Source organism: Temnothorax nylanderi, unplaced genomic scaffold, assembly GCF_030848795.1.
Source record: "Temnothorax nylanderi isolate EJ_2023f unplaced genomic scaffold, tnyl_v1.0 TNYL_tig0020_pilon, whole genome shotgun sequence".
In the NCBI taxonomy this organism is placed as follows: domain Eukaryota; kingdom Metazoa; phylum Arthropoda; class Insecta; order Hymenoptera; family Formicidae; genus Temnothorax; species Temnothorax nylanderi.
Genome location: NW_027249082.1, coordinates 864,439 through 883,343, shown reverse-complemented (window position 1 = coordinate 883,343; position 18,905 = coordinate 864,439). Strand labels below are relative to the sequence as shown.

General features: G+C 35.2%; 1 protein-coding gene across 1 annotated transcript; it reads left to right on the top strand.

Moving 5' to 3' along the window:
* Positions 1–3,493: 3,493 nt before the first annotated feature.
* LOC139769130 (solute carrier family 25 member 32) lies at positions 3,494–18,093 on the top strand. The gene is made up of 7 exons (XM_071699918.1): positions 3,494–3,858; positions 4,089–5,124; positions 13,714–13,867; positions 14,070–14,322; positions 14,431–14,544; positions 14,774–14,919; positions 17,350–18,093. The coding sequence occupies exons 2-7, from the start codon at positions 4,965–4,967 to the stop codon at positions 17,522–17,524; spliced, it is 1,002 nt and encodes a 333-aa protein (XP_071556019.1). The 5' UTR covers positions 3,494–3,858; positions 4,089–4,964; the 3' UTR covers positions 17,525–18,093.
* Positions 18,094–18,905: the final 812 nt, after the last annotated feature.

Here is an 18,905-nt window from a genome sequence, read left to right as displayed (position 1 = left end):
ACAGAATTTATTACGAAAAATATTACCCTAATCGGAGTTCATATCTGGATTTCTATATATATTTTGTGACGGGCGTCTTTTACCAATTCGACCACCGAAGCATGTATACATATGTTGTATATTATAGAAGTAGAAAAGGGATGATGATTTGGGAAGCTAATAGAGATGAGATAGGAAGAAGAACGAAGGATAAAGTAATAAAAATACAGACGGAAGAAAATTTCTTACAGGGATAGAAGAAAAAGGATAGGATACATTGAATGGGAATAGAAGAAAGTGTGGAGGGAGAAGTAACTTCCCTAGGGGCGAGGGGATCGGTAATAGATTACGTTATAGCAAATACAGAAGCAAGACAAAAGATACACAGGATGGTCGTTGAAGAAAGAACAGAATCTGATCATTTGCCAATTTATGTATATATTCAACTCGAAAATGAGCTTCAATCTCTGCGGAGAACAGCTCCCTAATTAGTAAACAATACTTTTAAAAAGGTTTTTGATTTATTAGGTTAATTTTTTAAAAACATTTTCGAAGATTGCGATAAATACGAGGAGTGAGTTAAAATATAATGCCTCTATTGCAATATCGACGAAATGAATAAGTGAATTTGAATGAAACCACCTTCACAGTATTCCTTGACTCTTCCTCTATCACCTCACAAAGCGGCGAAATTATTCGATGTCGTTAACGCAGGCCGCTTTTTAATTGCTATAGAACGCGTTGACGATATCGAATAATTTCGCCACTTGATGACGTGATAGAGGAAGAGTCAAGGAATACTGTGGAGGTGGTTTCACTCAAATTCACCTCTTCATTTCGTCGATATTGCAATGGAGGAATTATATTTCACCCCGCCCTCGTATTTATCGCAATCTCCGAAAATCTTTTTAAAAAATTGATCTAATAAATCGAAAACCTTTTCAAGAGCATAGTTTTGCTGATTGCGAAGCTGTTCTCCGCAGAGATTAAAGTTCGTTTTCGAGTTGAATATATATATAGATTGGCAAATGATCAGATTCTGTTCTTTCTTCAACGACCATCCTGTGTATCTTTTCTCTTGCTTCTGTATTTGTTATAACGTAATCTATTACCGATCTACTACCCTTCTTTCCTATGTAAGTATATTCTCCCTCCTCATCTCCTTCTATGTTCCCATTTAACACATCCCATGCTCTTTCTACCATCTCTGTGAGAAATTTCCGTCCTTCTGTATTTATTATCTTATCTTTTGACTTTCTTCCATCTCCCCAAATCATCGTTCCTTCTTCTCCTATTCTAGCATTAAAATCTCCTCCTATCAAGAGATTTCCTTCTTTCTCTTCAGGTATTTTTTCTTTGACTTTTTTCATGATTCCTGTTGTTCCTATTCCTTTTTTCCTATTATATATAGTCACGATCCGCCAACTTTCTTTACCTAATTTTACTCTTTTTATTTTTATGCCTTCTGTTTTCTCTCTATCATCTTCCTCCCCCTCCTCCTCCTCCTCCTCAATCTCGTGTTTTATGCCTGTAATAATTCCTCCTATAGCTCTTCCTCTAGCCTTTTCTTTCCTGGCATATTGACAGTTCCATCTGAATTCTTTTGGAAGATGTTTTTTTAGCTTGCTCCATTGCTCTTCTTCTACAAAAACTTCCGTCATATTGATTATATCAAATTCCTTTATATATTCTTGAAATTGATAAACATTAATCTTTTTCTTTAATCCTCTGATATTCCAAAATCCTATTTTTATTTTCTTTCTTTCTAGGATTTTGTTTCTTTTTGTTATTTCTTTGACCATGTCGTAAACCCCTTTTCGCTCTCTCTTATATATAGGTTTGCAGAACGGATTATTCGTGAGCATAACACGCGCGGGCATTTGCTGTCTGTCACGGAAAGAGAACCGATTTGATTGAAGATACTCTTGACCGTGACGACAGATAAGAAAATCTTGATCAAGCGGGTTGTGCATTCTCTAGTTTAGTGGAGCTTAGTATACTTCTTATAGTTTATTGTAGTTCAGTATACTTATACATTACAGTATACTTATATTATAGCTTAAATCCTAGAGGAAATGGATATTCAAAGGTATATACTTGGTATAGTCTGTCAAGAGACACGGTAGTGTCTTGCGTCCAGTACACGCGAAGCGAGACCGCATGGTAACTCGTTTACGCGTTAACAAGTACGCGAGTACGAATTGCTGCCTACCGCCTATTTATGAACTTACAGAGCGAATTTTATGTGAACGTAACACGTGCGAGCATTTGCTGTCCGTCACCGAAGGAAAACCGATTTGATTGAAAATATTCTCGATCGTGACAACAGATAAGATAATCTTTATCAAGTGATTTGCGCATTCTAGTTTAATATAGCTTAGTATACTCCTTATAGTTTATTATACTTGTTCGACGTTCAAAGTCCGGGAATGCATGTTTGAGGTTCGATACACGAGAATGCAGCGATTAAGGACGTTCTCCGGTCCTTATACTAGAGAAAATCGATTTTCTTAGGATTTTCTTGAAACTGTGAATATACGTTAATTTAGGTGTGCTTTATGCGTGGTATAAATTTCAGTACCTCTTCCGGTATAAAAAATAAAGATACTGAGCCTCAAAGTTTCAAAAAAAATTTAAATTTAACTTTTTTTTAGTTTTGGCATTTTTTCCTTATAGAACTCGACGAGAGGAGCAACTTTGGTCCTCTTGGCCAACCTCGTATCTCTTACCGTTTGGCCTGGAAAACCTTTTCATTAGTAAAAGTTGAAACTTTGAGGCTCAGTATCTTTATTTTTTATACCGGAAGAGGTACTGAAATTTATACCACGCATAAAGCACACCTAAATTAACGTATATTCACAGTTTCAAGAAAATCCTAAGAAAATCGATTTTCTCTAGTATAAGGACCGGAGAACGTCCTTAAGCTGTATGATAAGCTGATGCATGCGTGATTAAGCTGTCGCACCTAACGTTGCTTGACATCGATGATCGGACGGACTAGTGGCGATTCTCTGACTCTGACGTTTCTTTATTTATTTTTTTTTTTAAGATTATTTATTGCACATTCTATTGACATTATACATTTTGTTTACAATAAATTCTAATAAACAAGAATTCACTTGTGTCCTTCTTACTTATACTCATATATATAACTCATTTTTATATGTAGTGTTAAAAAATTTTGTAACAATATATTAACGGCAAATATTAAGAACAATGCAACAACAATTAAATATTGATTAACATTGGCCGCATTTAGCAGAATGTGTATTTCTTTACACCCGTTGGAAGTTTTCTGAGCTCATATTGGATTATTGGAATATTAAATACATATTACATTAATAGCGCAACGTTCGACGTTCGAAGTGCGGGAGATACACGAAAGTGCAGCGATTGCGGCGTCGGTATGAAGTTGGCTGCGCGTCGGGCGTTCAAAACCGTCCGTTACAACGTCGCGCCCGTCGCGGTGGCGGACGGCTCGCGGCTCGCGAGTCGCGATCTCGCAGTCTCGCGGCATCTCCGTGCTTCTCGCCCGTTTTCCTGCCGTTGCGTCGTGTAAAGTGTCGCGCGATCGTGATCAACCGTGTTTCGACGGATAACTTAGGAGTGCCGGGAGGAGTGCTGCAGCGCGTATCGTCGTATTCCGACCTCATGACGCGATCAGCCGATCACTATGGTGTAGTGTAGTACATTTTACATTGCGCGAGTGTTACGTGGTGCCATATGAGTGTCTCGTGAGTAGAATATTGTGCGAAAACGTGATGTATGTACGACTTGGTGTAAGTGTAGCGAGTGAGTATCGCCGCAAAGAGGCAATATCCAGGAAGCTGAGAGGAGGAGGAGGCGGGGAGGCTTCTGGCGCCGGCGGAGCAACTCCGGGTGAGCGACTTATTAGTTATTATACACTTACATAATCATATATCTATGCTGTTCGCGTGATTAATCGTTTATTCGTGCATGATCGTCTATCCGTTTATTGTAATTGTTTTATTAAATCTTATATCGAGAAAATTGAAAATCGCATTAGATAATACGCGCGTTAATTATTTCTTTAATTATTGAGCACTTCTTCGAGCGCAGCTATAATTTGCATATTTTTTATGTTGCAGATTAACGTCGTGCTGGAACTCCGCTGCTGCGCGTCGGGCCGGTGAGTCCTTATTTCGTCTTCATCTCGCGCGGGGCGTATCTGAGAATGTTGCGAGATAATTATAACAGGAAGTCGATTAGATTATCACCGAAGCGGTCGTCCCGAATATACGTTTCGAAAAAATACACGCGCAAAATTCGGTCAGGCATCGAGGCATATAGGATCAGGGTACGAAAGTTCGGGGCATGTATTGTACAACTTTTCGAAATGGATTCCGATCTCGGAATTATTCCAGTTTCCCTAGAAATAGAAATCTAGGCAATAATTAAACAATTCCGAGCGGAATCCGTCCCGCAAAGTCCCGTAATGTACGTGTTCAGGTGTTGAAAATCCCGCGCGCGCGGCGCTCAGCCGGCTCAGCTGTGAGTCGCGGCGGTCGCGGCGCATCAGGTGACGCGCGTGCGCGGGAGACTCGTCTCCCCCGCCCCCACCGTGAACGGCGTGAACGCCGTGAACGCCGCGGCGCTGCGGTGCTGGCCCGGTCGAGGAGTGGAGCACCGAGCAGTATGGCGGTGGTGTTCGGCGTGCGCGGTGGAACTTGGCTGGTCAGTGTTGCATAATCGGCGGGGTAACCAGCTGCGATCTCGCGTGGGATCGAGCGAGAGAAGAAAGCCGCGCGAAGCGAGATAATCCCGGCGACGAGTGACGCTACAACAGCCCGACGACAGTGCCTCCCGCGGACCAAGAGATATGCCGCAGAGTGGAGGCGCGTGTTGCTAGCGCTGGCAAGGATGCGGAATCGTGCGTCGCGAATCACGGATCGGTGACAACGAACGGCGAGGATCGGCCGCGGCCGCGGCAGCACGGCGACAGCGTGCCACCGGCACCGGTCAGTATGACGGCGGTGATCAAGGGCAGCGGGACGCCAGGCGCCCCGCGCCAGCTCAACGTCCTGAGCCACTTGAAGTACGAGTACTTCGTCGCGGGCATCTCGGGCGGCGTCGTCTCGACCCTGATGCTGCACCCGCTGGACCTGATCAAGATCCGTTTCGCAGGTGAGTGTGTGTGTGTGTGTGTGAGTCACGCGCCGTTCGGCGTTCACACGTCGCGCCGTCGCGCCGCTTCGTGCACGCGCGAGGGCACTCGAGAAAATGGCGGCTGTCACATTGCGGCGGCACGTGGTGCTAACCGCCGAGCGGTTATCGAGCGGCGGTTTCCTCGGTCCGGTTCTTTCTCGAAGTTTTTTCTTTCTTTTTTTTTCTTAATTCGAGTTTCTGAAACAGGTCGTGGAAGAGGAAAGGGGTGGAACGATAGTTGTTATCGAACAAGTGACTGACGAAATGTTCGACCTGTTTACGAGTTTATCGCCGTTCGATTGTATTCGCTCGTGTATTATTTCCGAGGGAAGAAAGATAATAAGGGAAAAGTCGTAAGATTGTTCTTGTAAATTAGTGTTATTCCGAATGTAGAAAGTCGTTCAGTCGTCTAGTTTTTTTTAAGTGAAAGGTTACCTAGTTTTTATATTTATTCTGAATGGAAGAAAAGAATGTATATGGAACATGTTTTTTTTTTACGTCTTCTAGGTTTTTAGTTAAAAACTTTACGTTTTTGCAGTTTAATTTTGTGTTAAGACAGATTTTCCAAATCTTATTCAAAGTGATTCGGCTTTATTTTGCTTTGTACGCAATTTTTAATATTTTATATTATTATTTATTACGTAGAAGACATATATTTTCTATTACAAAAAAGAGATTTACATATCATGAATTATATCATAAATTTTTGCATAAAATTATCTGATTAAATATTTCCAAATTATTACTGAAAACAATAAAAAAATTATATGCAAATGGAATAAGCTGTAAAAATAGTATTATAAAGACATCTGTTTTAAAACAGAATATATTTTGGAAGAATATATTTTTTTCGAGAAAATATCTAATGGACATAACGTGGCGTAAGATTTTATTTATTTGGCTTGAATATCCCAAGGAAAACTTGACGATTTAGTTTTTGACTAGCTTTTCCGGAACACCGCGCGTGATAGCCAATTACTTCCCGTTAAGCATGTACAAAAATTGACACGCTTCCAAATTATTGCACTTACATTGTATTTAAAATAGCATTGCTCAGGACAGGTACGTATGCTTCGCAAACTTGAGATTCCGTGTCGAAAAATACAATACCCAAGTTTTTTTTGCAACGCGTAATAATATAATGTAATAATTAATGTTATGTTCTGCTTGAATATGGTTTTTATAATTACTAGGTATATTCTCGAGTACCTTAGTTTTAAATCAGACATTTTACATTAGCCATTTTATATCTTTTTGGCATTCTGTCGATGTATATATTCTGAAATCTGAAATCATACACAAAAGTAGCTAAGTAATTTATATTTGGATACGTTGGAAAGTACCGTATCTAGATACTTCGCGCAAAGAATACTTGTGTGTAGCGAGGCACTGAAAATAGAGATGCTTACATTTGCTTGCGCCGTATAAGCTAACTGGCATCGTATAAATTCCACGTACGGCTATGCAACGCCGAACAGAAGATCGATAACACGAAAGTGAAACAGCCACGCGAACCATAATTCTTTTACAATCCTTTTTCTCCTCTTAATTTTTTCACAATCTTCATAGATAAATTAATTACACAATTAAAAAATTAATTCTTAGCAAATATAACTAATAATTATTCCGATAAATTAAAATAAGATATTCTATTTTTATTATTTTCTATTTTAATATTTATATTAAATATTAAATTAAGATACTCTACTTTAATTATTTATTTAACTTTTATCATTTATTTAATTTATATAAATTCTATTTTAATAAGATATTCTAAGAGAAGATTAAATGTAAAAAAGAACGGAACGCGAAAGGAACGGATAAACTCATCCTTGAGGTATTTGATATACATATATCTGATTGTTTATTATTTCAGCTTTAATTGTTTACAAACATCGGAGAAGTTACAAACTAAAACAATACACCACATTATTATCTATCAACTTACGACTGGACTTTATTCCAAGCGAGTAAAGTTCACAAGTTTCTTCGTTACAGACAAATCAAAACATTTATTAAACGTTTACGAAGTTTCGCAACAGACGGCGCGAACTTTTGCCGAGGGTGGCGATTATAGAATTTAAACAGTCGTAGAATTTATCGCAAATTAGCGCAAAGAGCTCTTGACTGAACAGGCCACAATCTCGTGTCTAGATTCAGGCAGATTTTTCTCGACATTCCTCTCTTTCCGACATTTCCACCAACACGAACCAAAGATGCGGCACTTATCGTTAGTCGACAATAGCTTCTATTGTCTAATACTGTTCAGGTACCTACTTGTTCAGTCTCGGGATGAAAACGAATTCCACTTTGTCGTGCGCAATAAACGATTAAAATTTGGTGGAAAGTTCTCGATCGCGGACGCTCGCGGTTCCTCGATATTCGATATCAATTCGCGATTACCGGGAACAAGACTCCAATATCTTTCATACATTCCAAGATATGTACGTAAAGAATATTTATAAATCGCGATCAACGCATTTTTTTTCTATATTTTTGAACACGAAAGATACTTATAATATTTTATTTCTGACGATTCACTTCATTATCGTCATTGCTGTTTATTGCTGTCAGAAGTCAATATTGTGAACGACATTCCACTGATGATGAATGTTATTTTGCGCAGTCTGTGAACACAATGGTGATAGGGGATCACGGGATTCGCGAGACACGCGCTCGTTTGAGTCATCGCTAGCTATCGCGCTTGTCATGATAATTGACGGCAAGATTTAGATTAGATAGCATTTAGAAACTAACATATTTGTCCAAAAATTTGCTGCAAAATTTGCTCGAAAATAATGCGTCGTCGCAGGTTAATGCTCTGTACGTCTCTGAGTTAACTTCCGTATAAAGGCTCATCAACACTTTGAGCGTTAAGCTGATTTCGACATTGAACTTAATAAATCTAATATATTATTTTAATATTAATTTAATATTTTATTGCTTTTTTTAATGTCTTAATTTGTATTATTTCTAATTAATGTCTAAAATTTGTATTATTTCTTTAAATGTCATAAATATGTAGTAGAATTATTCTTAATCGAGTAAATAAGATATTCACAAATGGATGACGGAGTCTCTATAGAATTGCAGATTATTTTTGTCCACGCGTATGGCGGAAATTTTTCAAAGCACTGCCTTTCGTTGATTTTATGCGAAACAACGCATTACGTTATTTTATTTTATATTACTTTACGTTACATAATTTTTCGGTTTAATCTTGGTGCTCGATTTTCCTGGCCATCTCGAATTAAATCGGATATCCTTGTGTGATCTCACGTTGCACAGATAGTATTCCAGGTACTACGGTATCAGAATATTGATAGCGCCGCTCTTTACGTTAGGAAATTCTTGGAACCAAATAATTGCAAAGGAAAACCCAATCCAAAAACTAATAATTAATAATAAATTAAAATTCTATTCTAATTCGTTTGCAGTTATATTTTTATTTTCTTGTGTGCTGCTATAAATTGATAAACATTCTCCATACTGTATCTCCAGCCAGAATTTCATTATTAATGACGTAATTATATACTCAGCTGTTTTGAATAAAAGTTTCGGAAACGAGACAAAGGAGAGCAACGAGGCTATTTATAAAACCCGTTCACATAATCACGAATTACGAAATATAAAGCAAGATAAATAGACTAAAAATATTACAAAATTTATACGTTAATAAGCAAAGCGCATTTTGGCCAAAGTAAGCGAGTAAAAGTTGAATGTTTTTTGACAAATGTCCTGGTGATGAAACACGTTTTTGTTTGAAGCGGATTATCTTAATGAAAACAACATATCTTATCGCTCTCGTACGGGCAGACGCGATTGACATGAGCTGTTTATGCGATATACAAAAAAATTCGATCGATATGAATAAACAAAAGGCCTGAGCTATCGGGAGCTTTGAACTGTGCAGTATCAGACATATTTCATCCGGAAATCGAAGTTAGAGGAAATAACGAGATTGCTTTAATTCTTACATATTTTTAACTCTCTAATTCGTTTAGACTTTAGACTATGAAATTTTTATTCTAAAGAAGCTCATATTGAAGTTGTCTAGGAAACTTGCTCGTGTACCAGCCTACTTTAGATGATCTATAATTCGCGTTAGAGTTCAGGATAATTCAAATAGAACTCTATTAATAATTTTGCACGTGTATTAATATACATGTGTGATGTCTTACATACTTTATATACATGCGTATCCTGATTCTTCAAAAGTCCGTCTTTTGTACGGCGTATATAAAATCTAATTTAGACGATCTATAATTTATATCAATTAAAAAAATAGAATTCTGTAATTTATAATTATACGAAACAGTTTGAAGAATCGAAAATATGTACATATATGTATATTGTAAAATATGTATTAATCAAAATTAAATGTATATATAATTGCAAATAGAATTTTATGCTGTAATCCGATTATCGTGTAAAATGGACTTAAAATTATAAATTAGATTATAGATTTAGGAGCAGATTTAGGATCGAAGACAACAGTCGAAACTGGAATTTATCACAAAAAATACAGAGTGAGGGAAATTAGACAATGAAAAAAAAGTTTCTGTTTGTCGAAGATCTTCCGAAGTGAAAGCGTTCTTCCTCTTTTCTTTCTAATTTAGGATCAAGGCAACGATCGAAATCGGAATTTATCACAAAAAATACAGCGTGAAGGAAATTAGATAACGAAAGAAAGATTTCCGTTTGTCGAAGTGGATCCCCTAAGATTTAAAGAAATCTCTGAGAATTTCCGAAGGACTAGTGAGAGTGCTCTTCTTTTTCTTTTCTTTCTAACGGATATCCGTCTCTACAGTGAGAAAAAAATTTTATTGAAAAACACAAAATCTAACCAAAATATTTAGTTCGATACGTTCAACTAAACATTAGTTGAATTAACTAATTCTTGATTTAAAAATTTTGATGGTTGACATGAATGAACTATTCCTTTTTTAGTGCAACTTAATAATTGTTGAATCAACAACTATACAAATATAGTCCGTACAACTAATTTTTTTTTCTCAGTGTACTAATACAAAGTATCGCGTTTTAATTATCAAGGATCGTTTCGAAAACGCTAAGCAATTTGCGGAGGTCTTGTTTGCGTTCATCACGTGCTCTCGATATAAAGAAGTCAAGCTAATACGGTGACTATATCAGTAGTATATCAGTTTAGCCTCGTAAAATGTATTTCACTCTAATCGCACGTAATGATGAGAGCCGATGTGGTGATTGCATAATCCGTCACGTGTTCGCGTTTATCATTGTGACGAGCGTCACCATAACGTATTTTAACGTTGTCTTAAAAAAGGCATATTAGGCATATTAGGTAATATGAGATATTGGTATCATATAGCAAAAGTGTAGAAACCTCGAATGTTTATTTGAAAATGTATGCAAAAATCAATGAAAATATGTCTATTAAATTATTTTATTAAAAATATATTTATAATTAATAAATAAATTTAATATTGGTAGACATTTATCGTGGACCAGAAATAAATGATTATGTTTCAGTGTAATTAAATTTATTCTGATTATTACTCTTTTTATAATAAATATAAAATTTATAATTATTTATTAATGATACAATTTCTAAAAATATTGATTATTTATTGATACGAAAGATATGATTTATTTTATTATCTATTATTTTTACGTTATGCCGGTATCAATAATCTGCTGTCATTATCAATCTTATTTTACTTTTGATAACATTATGAAAACATCGCAATTATACCACAATAATTGTTACTTTTGCAACGAATAAGCAAATCTGTCAAAATTTCATAAAATTACGGAGTATTTTGGATCGATTTTTGAAATAAATTGTACGTGATCTTATTTTTTTTTTACCATAAAATGAGGTATTTTTTGTATATTATTATAAATTATTTTTATAAGTTCTAAATGTTAGATGTAATAGTTGATTTAATTTAACGGTAATGCATTATATTACGCTATATAAATAGATACATTGTGTATCTATTTAACAGATAAACTGTAAACAGATAATTTAATTAATTTATTTTTTACAGATATAACAGAATAATAAATATAATATCTAATATTCACAAAAATTATTGTTAAGTTAAATGAATTGTACGTACTATATTTTATATAAAATTAAAAAATAATTTTTTTAAATGTATGTTTACGTAAATCTTTCTTTTGAGAAAAAAAAACTCATTCTTATATTTTGAAGAATAAAATTTTGGAGTTTGTCCAACATGTGTAACATCTTATCTTACGATTCTTATTGGAGCTTAGCTCTTAGATAATAAGTAAGCTCATCCACGAGTTCACGAAGGCGAGAGAAATGTTAAGATGAAAATAGCTCTTGGGACTTAATGTTACGGAAAGTTACTCTCTCCATCGTAATGTAGTCACTGTTTTCATCTGCCGTTACTATAAGTACGTCAAACCAAATGAATTGCTGTTTTGAATAACTAATCTTTCCGGGCACTTGATTTGCAAGTACAATCAGCTATTATTTATTCATCTTGCTTGTGCGAAAAATCAGTACAGTCGATTTCTGTGCACAAGTTGATATCAAATCAATGTTTATCAATGGCACTCCAGATTTGTATTCACCTGCTTTTAAGCCTTAAAGATCTTGCCGATATCATATCAGTTATCTTGAATCGGTGAAACTAAGCAAAGGAAATTAAGTAGGAAAGTTTCTCATGTTTACAGAATTTATTCAATGAATCCGTCATAATCGAACGAAGACAGAGATGTGCGCGTTGAGCGTTAAATGCTTTCTTAAGTACAAAGGAATAAGATTTATTGTGAAAAACGGATACTCTACACAGGTGTGTACGTGTGTGTGTATGTCGTATTTTAAACGGAATATTCATTGGCCGTCCACCAAGCACCGAGCCACGAGAATTCCGCAAGTTGCGTCAGTAGCACGTGACGTTCGTTATTGAATCGTTTCGTCGCGCAGTCAGCCGAATCGTCGAAAGTCGCTTCGAAATTTCTCGTCTACGAATTCATAAGTAGATACAGTTGCGAAATAAAATTTCATGGATATGCAGATCGATATTCCTTTTGCGAACGTAAATACACAAGTTTCAAAATGCATAAATGATTTATAAATCTAGGTTATATTAAAATAATCCATACAAATTCTACAGCCTGCAGAATTAACGAAAAATCTCGTAAAATCGAATACTATCCGTGCAACCGGATACTACAGGGATATCCGGTTTGAGATAACTAGAAAAATGAGGTACTAAATAGAAAATGAGTGTCTAAACACTAAATAGAACAATGAGTATCTAGATACTAAACAGAAAAATAAAATAAAATAAAATAATTAATATAAAATAAATAATTTCCATCGGTTTTCACAGAATTATCGTAAGATACTGTCATTCGAATCGAGGTTTTTTTTTATATCTACATTTTAAAACAGAAGTTATACGTATGAATGTGAAAGCGAATGAATGTTTCTCGCGCTTCGCATACTTTGATAACGAGATGTTATTATTTCTTCGGCTCCGGCTCTGATTTCTTTAGTTTCGCTGCACGAATTCGGTTTGAATATCATTACAGTTATTAAAATATTTAACATTGAAGATTGACAAGCTAATACTTGTGGAAAAATTTTCGCTGAGGAAAAAATTGAATGTAAATTAATGCAGATATTCAGAGGAAATTTCATAGGCGGGTTTCGTCAGTCAGAGATACACAAAATCGCAATGGGGACGGCCTTTCATAGCCATGTGAATCACCGTCATCCATGAAAGCGAAAGTAAATTGTACTGCGCGGTAGATGATACTTCTTTCTTCGCTCTTCTCTCTGACTTGCCTTACAATCTCATGACAGTTTTAAACGATATTAATTCGGCCATTAATATCCATTAGCTTCTCATAGGGCGCTCTCGACATAAATATGTAAATGATTCAACATAAAATTTATATCTAATCTCATTTGTCTTTTGATCTTCCGAGAGAATAATATGTTTATGTCTTTACATTCTATTTTACATTCTAATTTACATATGTTACAGGATTAAATTTTGTATCACATTAACGTTTTTTTTATTACGTTTTTTATTGTTTAGAACATAAAATGCATAGAATTAAATTTTAAATATTCATTTTGTCGCCACGTGGCTTTTATTATGGATATATCTGAGAAGGAAACTTCTCAGTAAATGAGACGGTATCGTAAGACGATAACGCTACCTTTTCGCAACGAGATGCGATATGAAAACTAATGTTGCAACGTTTATCACTGGCGATAAAGCGTGGCTACATGTGCATATGCATGTTAATCGCTTATGTAAATGTGAACGAATTCGAGCATAAAAATTAGGGATCGCTCTATCACGAGACGATGCATTATTGGCGATGATCTGAAAACAGAGAGAGAGAGAGCAGAGGCAAGCAATAGACAAGGGAAAAACACCATAATTGTAAACAATAATTACCGCCTAGGTGTTTGTTTCAATAAAACATGAAGTATCTCGCCGACAATATCGCGGAATATTTTTACAAAGATGTAAAATACTGCTAGCTGCATGCAATGGGATGTACTTGAATTCTTTTATCTTTTGGTTGCAGTAAACGATGGTCAAGCGAGCACGGCACCGCGATACAATAGTCTTAGGAATGCTATCGCACAGATCGTTAAGACCGAGGGTCTGCGTGGACTCTATAGGGGTGTAACGCCGAACATTCTAGGATCGGGCAGTTCGTGGGGATTCTATTTCTTCTTGTAAGTATACGGTAGCGATCGTTGATTGCTAGCGCTCTAGATTTGTCTTGAAATCCAAGTAATTGGGCTAATATCGATCTGCGATAAAGATATCAAGTCTAGATTATCGATTAGTGTTATTTATGTACTGCATTCTTTCGAAAAACTTACTTTGTAAGTGCTTTTCTGGATATCTCGTGCTAACAGCGAATTAATTTTGCAGCTATAACACGATAAAGACTTCGATCCAAGGTGGCAATTCGAAGAAACCCCTCGGACCGTCCATGCACATGTTCGCTGCCGCCGATGCCGGAGTGCTTACTTTGCTCATGACTAACCCAATCTGGGTAGTAAAGACGCGGCTGTGCTTACAATATGCTGACGATGTGAAGCTGGCGGAGTCCAAGAAGTATCGTGGCATGGTTGATGCTTTAAAGAAGATCTACAAGACGGAGGGTATTAGAGGCTTATATAAGGCAAGCAATTTTTCTTAATTAAACTTTCGAATTATGATTGTACTTGAAATAAAATGAGAACTAATTTGCAATTTACATGATTAAAGAAAGTATTCTGTACTCTTGCAGGGTTTAGTTCCTGGATTATTTGGTGTTTCACACGGTGCGATACAATTCATGGCGTACGAAGAGATGAAGAATGAATATTATGATTACCTGAATGTACCCATCGACACGAAATTGGTAAACCGATTATATTTTTATTAAGATTTTTGTGACTTGGGAAGCAAAGCGGATCTAACTACGCGTAGTAATTTTTAATTATTTTTTTTCGTTAATCTGCACGAAAAGCACAAGTAGTGTTATCTATTTACAAAAAAATGGTATTTTAGTTTCCAACTGTGATAGAGATGCTTATAAATAATATTCAATAATAATAAGAAATATTTCTAATATGTGATTCTTTTCACAGAGTACATCCGAATACATCGTCTTCGCGGCGATGTCAAAGCTGATCGCTGCAGCGTCGACGTATCCTTACCAAGTGGTGAGGGCACGACTTCAGGATCATCATCACGATTATCGGGGTACCTGGCATTGCATTCAATGCACATGGAGGTCAGAAGGAATTAAGGGTTTCTATAAGGGCTTATCACCATACCTTTTACATGTTACACCAAACATATGTCTAATTATTCTTATTTACGAGCATTTTACTAACGGTAGTTAATTTACATACTTTATTGCAAATGTAACCTTTTAGGCAATTTTTTTTTTAATCTTACTCATCTAGCGGGTAATATCCCCCGATTTATCAAAACTTATGATTCAAGGTACTCACAATACGCAGAGTGCGTGTATGATCTTTCAATGATGTGAGGCAACAGTACCTCAATTTTTTTTTCTTTAAATAGACGAGTATCATTTGTTATGTATCATTCAGATAGGTTACAGTACAGAATTATTGTTTTTCAGGAAAACTTTCTTTATGAAACCACTTTTATCTGAAATGTTTTTGGAAGACTCGGAGGCTAGCCGAAATGATTATTAGCAACAATTTTTATTCTATTTCGTTGTAGGCGACATGTTGCTCATGTATTAGTTTTCTTTCTGGCATTCGCACAAAGCGAGTGCACAATATTTTCTATTATTTGTATTTCTATTAATTTATATTAGGTTTGTAGAATCGTACAGTGATGAAAGAATTCGCTCGACATGGGAAAGTAGCTTAAATAATTGCTTTTACTGTTGTCGTTTTAACTTCTCGCGTAAATTGCAACGCGACGATTGCAAAACGGAGAAATAGATCTTGAAGTGGCAATAGCTCGTGGCACGTATTGTACGTAGAATGGATGTGTTTTATTTATTCAACCACTCGTCCTTTCTTATCCAAGTACACACTGAGAGACTGCGATAATGTAAAATGGACTAAGTTACTTTATTCATCGACACATTTAATTTATGGCGAAACTTGTAGTGGACGCATTGTAAAGATAGTTTTTGTTATAACGAAAATGTATTTTAAATGAAATATCTTCTCATTATATAAGGTACGTCAAACAACGGATAAACGTATGAATATGATCGTCTTTTGTTTGCCGAGTTGTGTAGATATCTGAGTGTCAACTAAACTGGATTTAGTTGAACAAACCTAGATAGGTGTGCTTGGTTGCGCGCACGGTTATGCGAAAGAAAGCGAGGAGTAAAATCTTATATTATGGTATAAGATGGTGCTCTATTAAGGCTCTATTCAAATGGAAGAGCTGCAAGAAATGGTTCACGGTCGGCAGACGGTGTAATCTTGGATAGTTAAATTAATAACCAAATATTTACGCAACTATACGAATAACACACACGATATACTTATTATCTGTGTAACGTTCGAACAATCTTTGACGCATAATGTGTATGAGCCACATGTGTAAATTGATGATCGTCTTCACTCGAGTCGACGAGTTTCAGTGCGGACTAGACGTCGCTTAAATTAGCGATTTCTTTTTTTCCTTTAATCCTCTTTAGCAAATACAGTAAAAATTCGCTGCATTCTACCTTCTCTCCCCTTCCCCCTTTTTTCATTTTACAAAGCGACTCTGTTTCTGTAGCCAATACTTTACCTCATCCTAAGTGGAGTATATAGAGTCCTTTATAGATCATTTTTGCAAGGATCATAGAGTCTGGCACTCGGAACGTATGATCGATAGCAATAAGTTTCCTCACTGCAATCTGTAAATAGTAGGACGAATTTATTTATATTCAACTTGTTTAGCCATAAATTTAGCTAGAATCTGTGTTTCTTCGGAGAAAAGAGAGTCAAGGGGACGAAGGAGCATACTTAAAGCAACATTGTGACGATACTAATAAACACACGCACACATATCGAAAAGTGTTTGTCATTAAATTAATCATTTATTATTTCAGATTATTAAATTTACGTTATTCAAGTCTACCCAGATTCGATATCTTCATTCTGTTTCTCTTTTTACTGTTATCTACTAATGATACTTTATTGACAGCGCAGAGAATAGGAAGGACGTCTCATCGTTATTTAGTTACGATTTAAAGAAATATATTTTCTTAGATGTATTTTGATGTGATTAAGATCGCTTATTGTGGTGGTTCTGCTTATATATAATATTGTAGCATGTAGAAAGGTATTGTGATTGAACGATTAAATTTATCGAGTACGTTACGATCTGTCTCGGTTAGTTTAGTAGCTTGTTAAGCCACCAGCAGTACGATTTTTGAACGTAAAATTAGATTGTTGCTTCGAATTTGTGCGCGATTAATTGGTTTGTTTGAATCTAATAGAATCTATGTAATATGGCTGACACTATTAAAAACATAATTATTACTTTCGCTAATTGAACCTTCGTAAAACTCTTGATGAAAGAGAACCGTTAATTCTCAGCCGATTTTTTATAATGAATTCTATTGTAGCGTCAAGAATCGTACGCGGGTTAAATTTAATAGCGCATCAGAATTCTTCGCGTCTTTAGTCTGTTGTAAAGCAAAGTAAATCAAAGGCGTATTGCTGGTGGTTCGTTGCAGGTATGAGGGTTGGCGTGGCTTTTACAAGGGTTTAAGCGTAAACCTCACCAGAGTGACCCCGGCGACAGTTGTCACGTTTGTGATCTACGAAAATATGTTTCATTATCTGCAATCCAGGCGTACCGCCGTGGAAGAAGCGATCGCTGTGCCTGCGGTTAGCAAACTGAAGGAGTAAGGTAAACCAAGGAGATCCCTCGGAGCTTTACCGAAACACACGTGTAATCCAGATGTACTTTGAGTCGTACTTTGAGTCGAATTATATTTCTGATGACATATGGACCGAAACGAGTGAATCGTCGTAATTACGATAAAATTCTACTGTGAAGAAAAGGCTTAAGACACAAGCTTAAAAAAATAATTATTTAAATTTCTTATAATTTACACTATGTACAGCATAAATTTTGAAGTTGATATAAAAAAGGCTGCAAGCATTAGAAATAATTTTAAGAGAGGCTCATTATTTGTTTAGTTACTATTTTTGGAAAAAGTGAATAACGAATACTTTTCACATTGACTTTAAATCTCGTCGATATTTTTAAAAATGTCATCCGTAGTCCTTTTCTGAACGCTTTTGGTCATTTCATTCTGTAGTTATAAATGTCTTCAAATCTTGTATAGATTTTCCATCGATGGAAGAATATCGTAACTAAAAAGCTTTAATAGATTAGAGGATTTCTAATGTAATAGTGGTCTGTGTAAATCTTTATCGGATAAAATAAAAATTGAATGACTGAAGAGTGCAAATGATTGAAGTTATCGAGTGCTTAATTTGAAATGCACCGATAATACAGATTATTTCTATTGATTGCATCTTTAATTTTCATGCATGTTTATAATTTCATTCATAATTTAGCTACATTCGCGACCATTTTTGAAGGATACAAAATAGCTTTTATAAATTGATTTTTTGTGTTGTTAGACATAAAATTTATTAATTATAGAGAAAGATAAGATTTAAATATACATATATGTGCGTATATATTGTTGATAATAAAAAGTTTGTTAGTAAAAGACAAATTCTTACTCAATTTTACGTTTCAAATTTTCTTATTTTTACATCGTATCTTTCTCTTTTTTCTCTAAATTAAATGTTTGCATTTAGAAGATACATTTAAAGTTTGTATTGAGATCTTTAACTACATTATTATGATTTGTTGTTAATGTTATTATTATTTGTTTTATATTAATTAAGAAGGTTTTATGTTCAACTTGATCAAACGAGTACAAATTTTACTTTGTCGTTTATTATAATATCGATATTCCTTTTTTAAATAATAAGCTTGATGTCGCAAGACATGGAGAGTTGAAATAAAAATGAGCTTTATGAAATATAAATAATATTATAATAAACAAATTATATATATGTATAATATAATAGTTATACATATATATATATATATACATATATATACTATTTTATTATGTATATAGTATAATAATAGTATATAATAAACAATTTTGAGTAAGCACAAACAACGCAAACTAATTGCGAAGAAAACGGATTAAAACATTCCCAATTTTTATGATTTTTGCTATTAATCTGTTCCAGGTTAGTT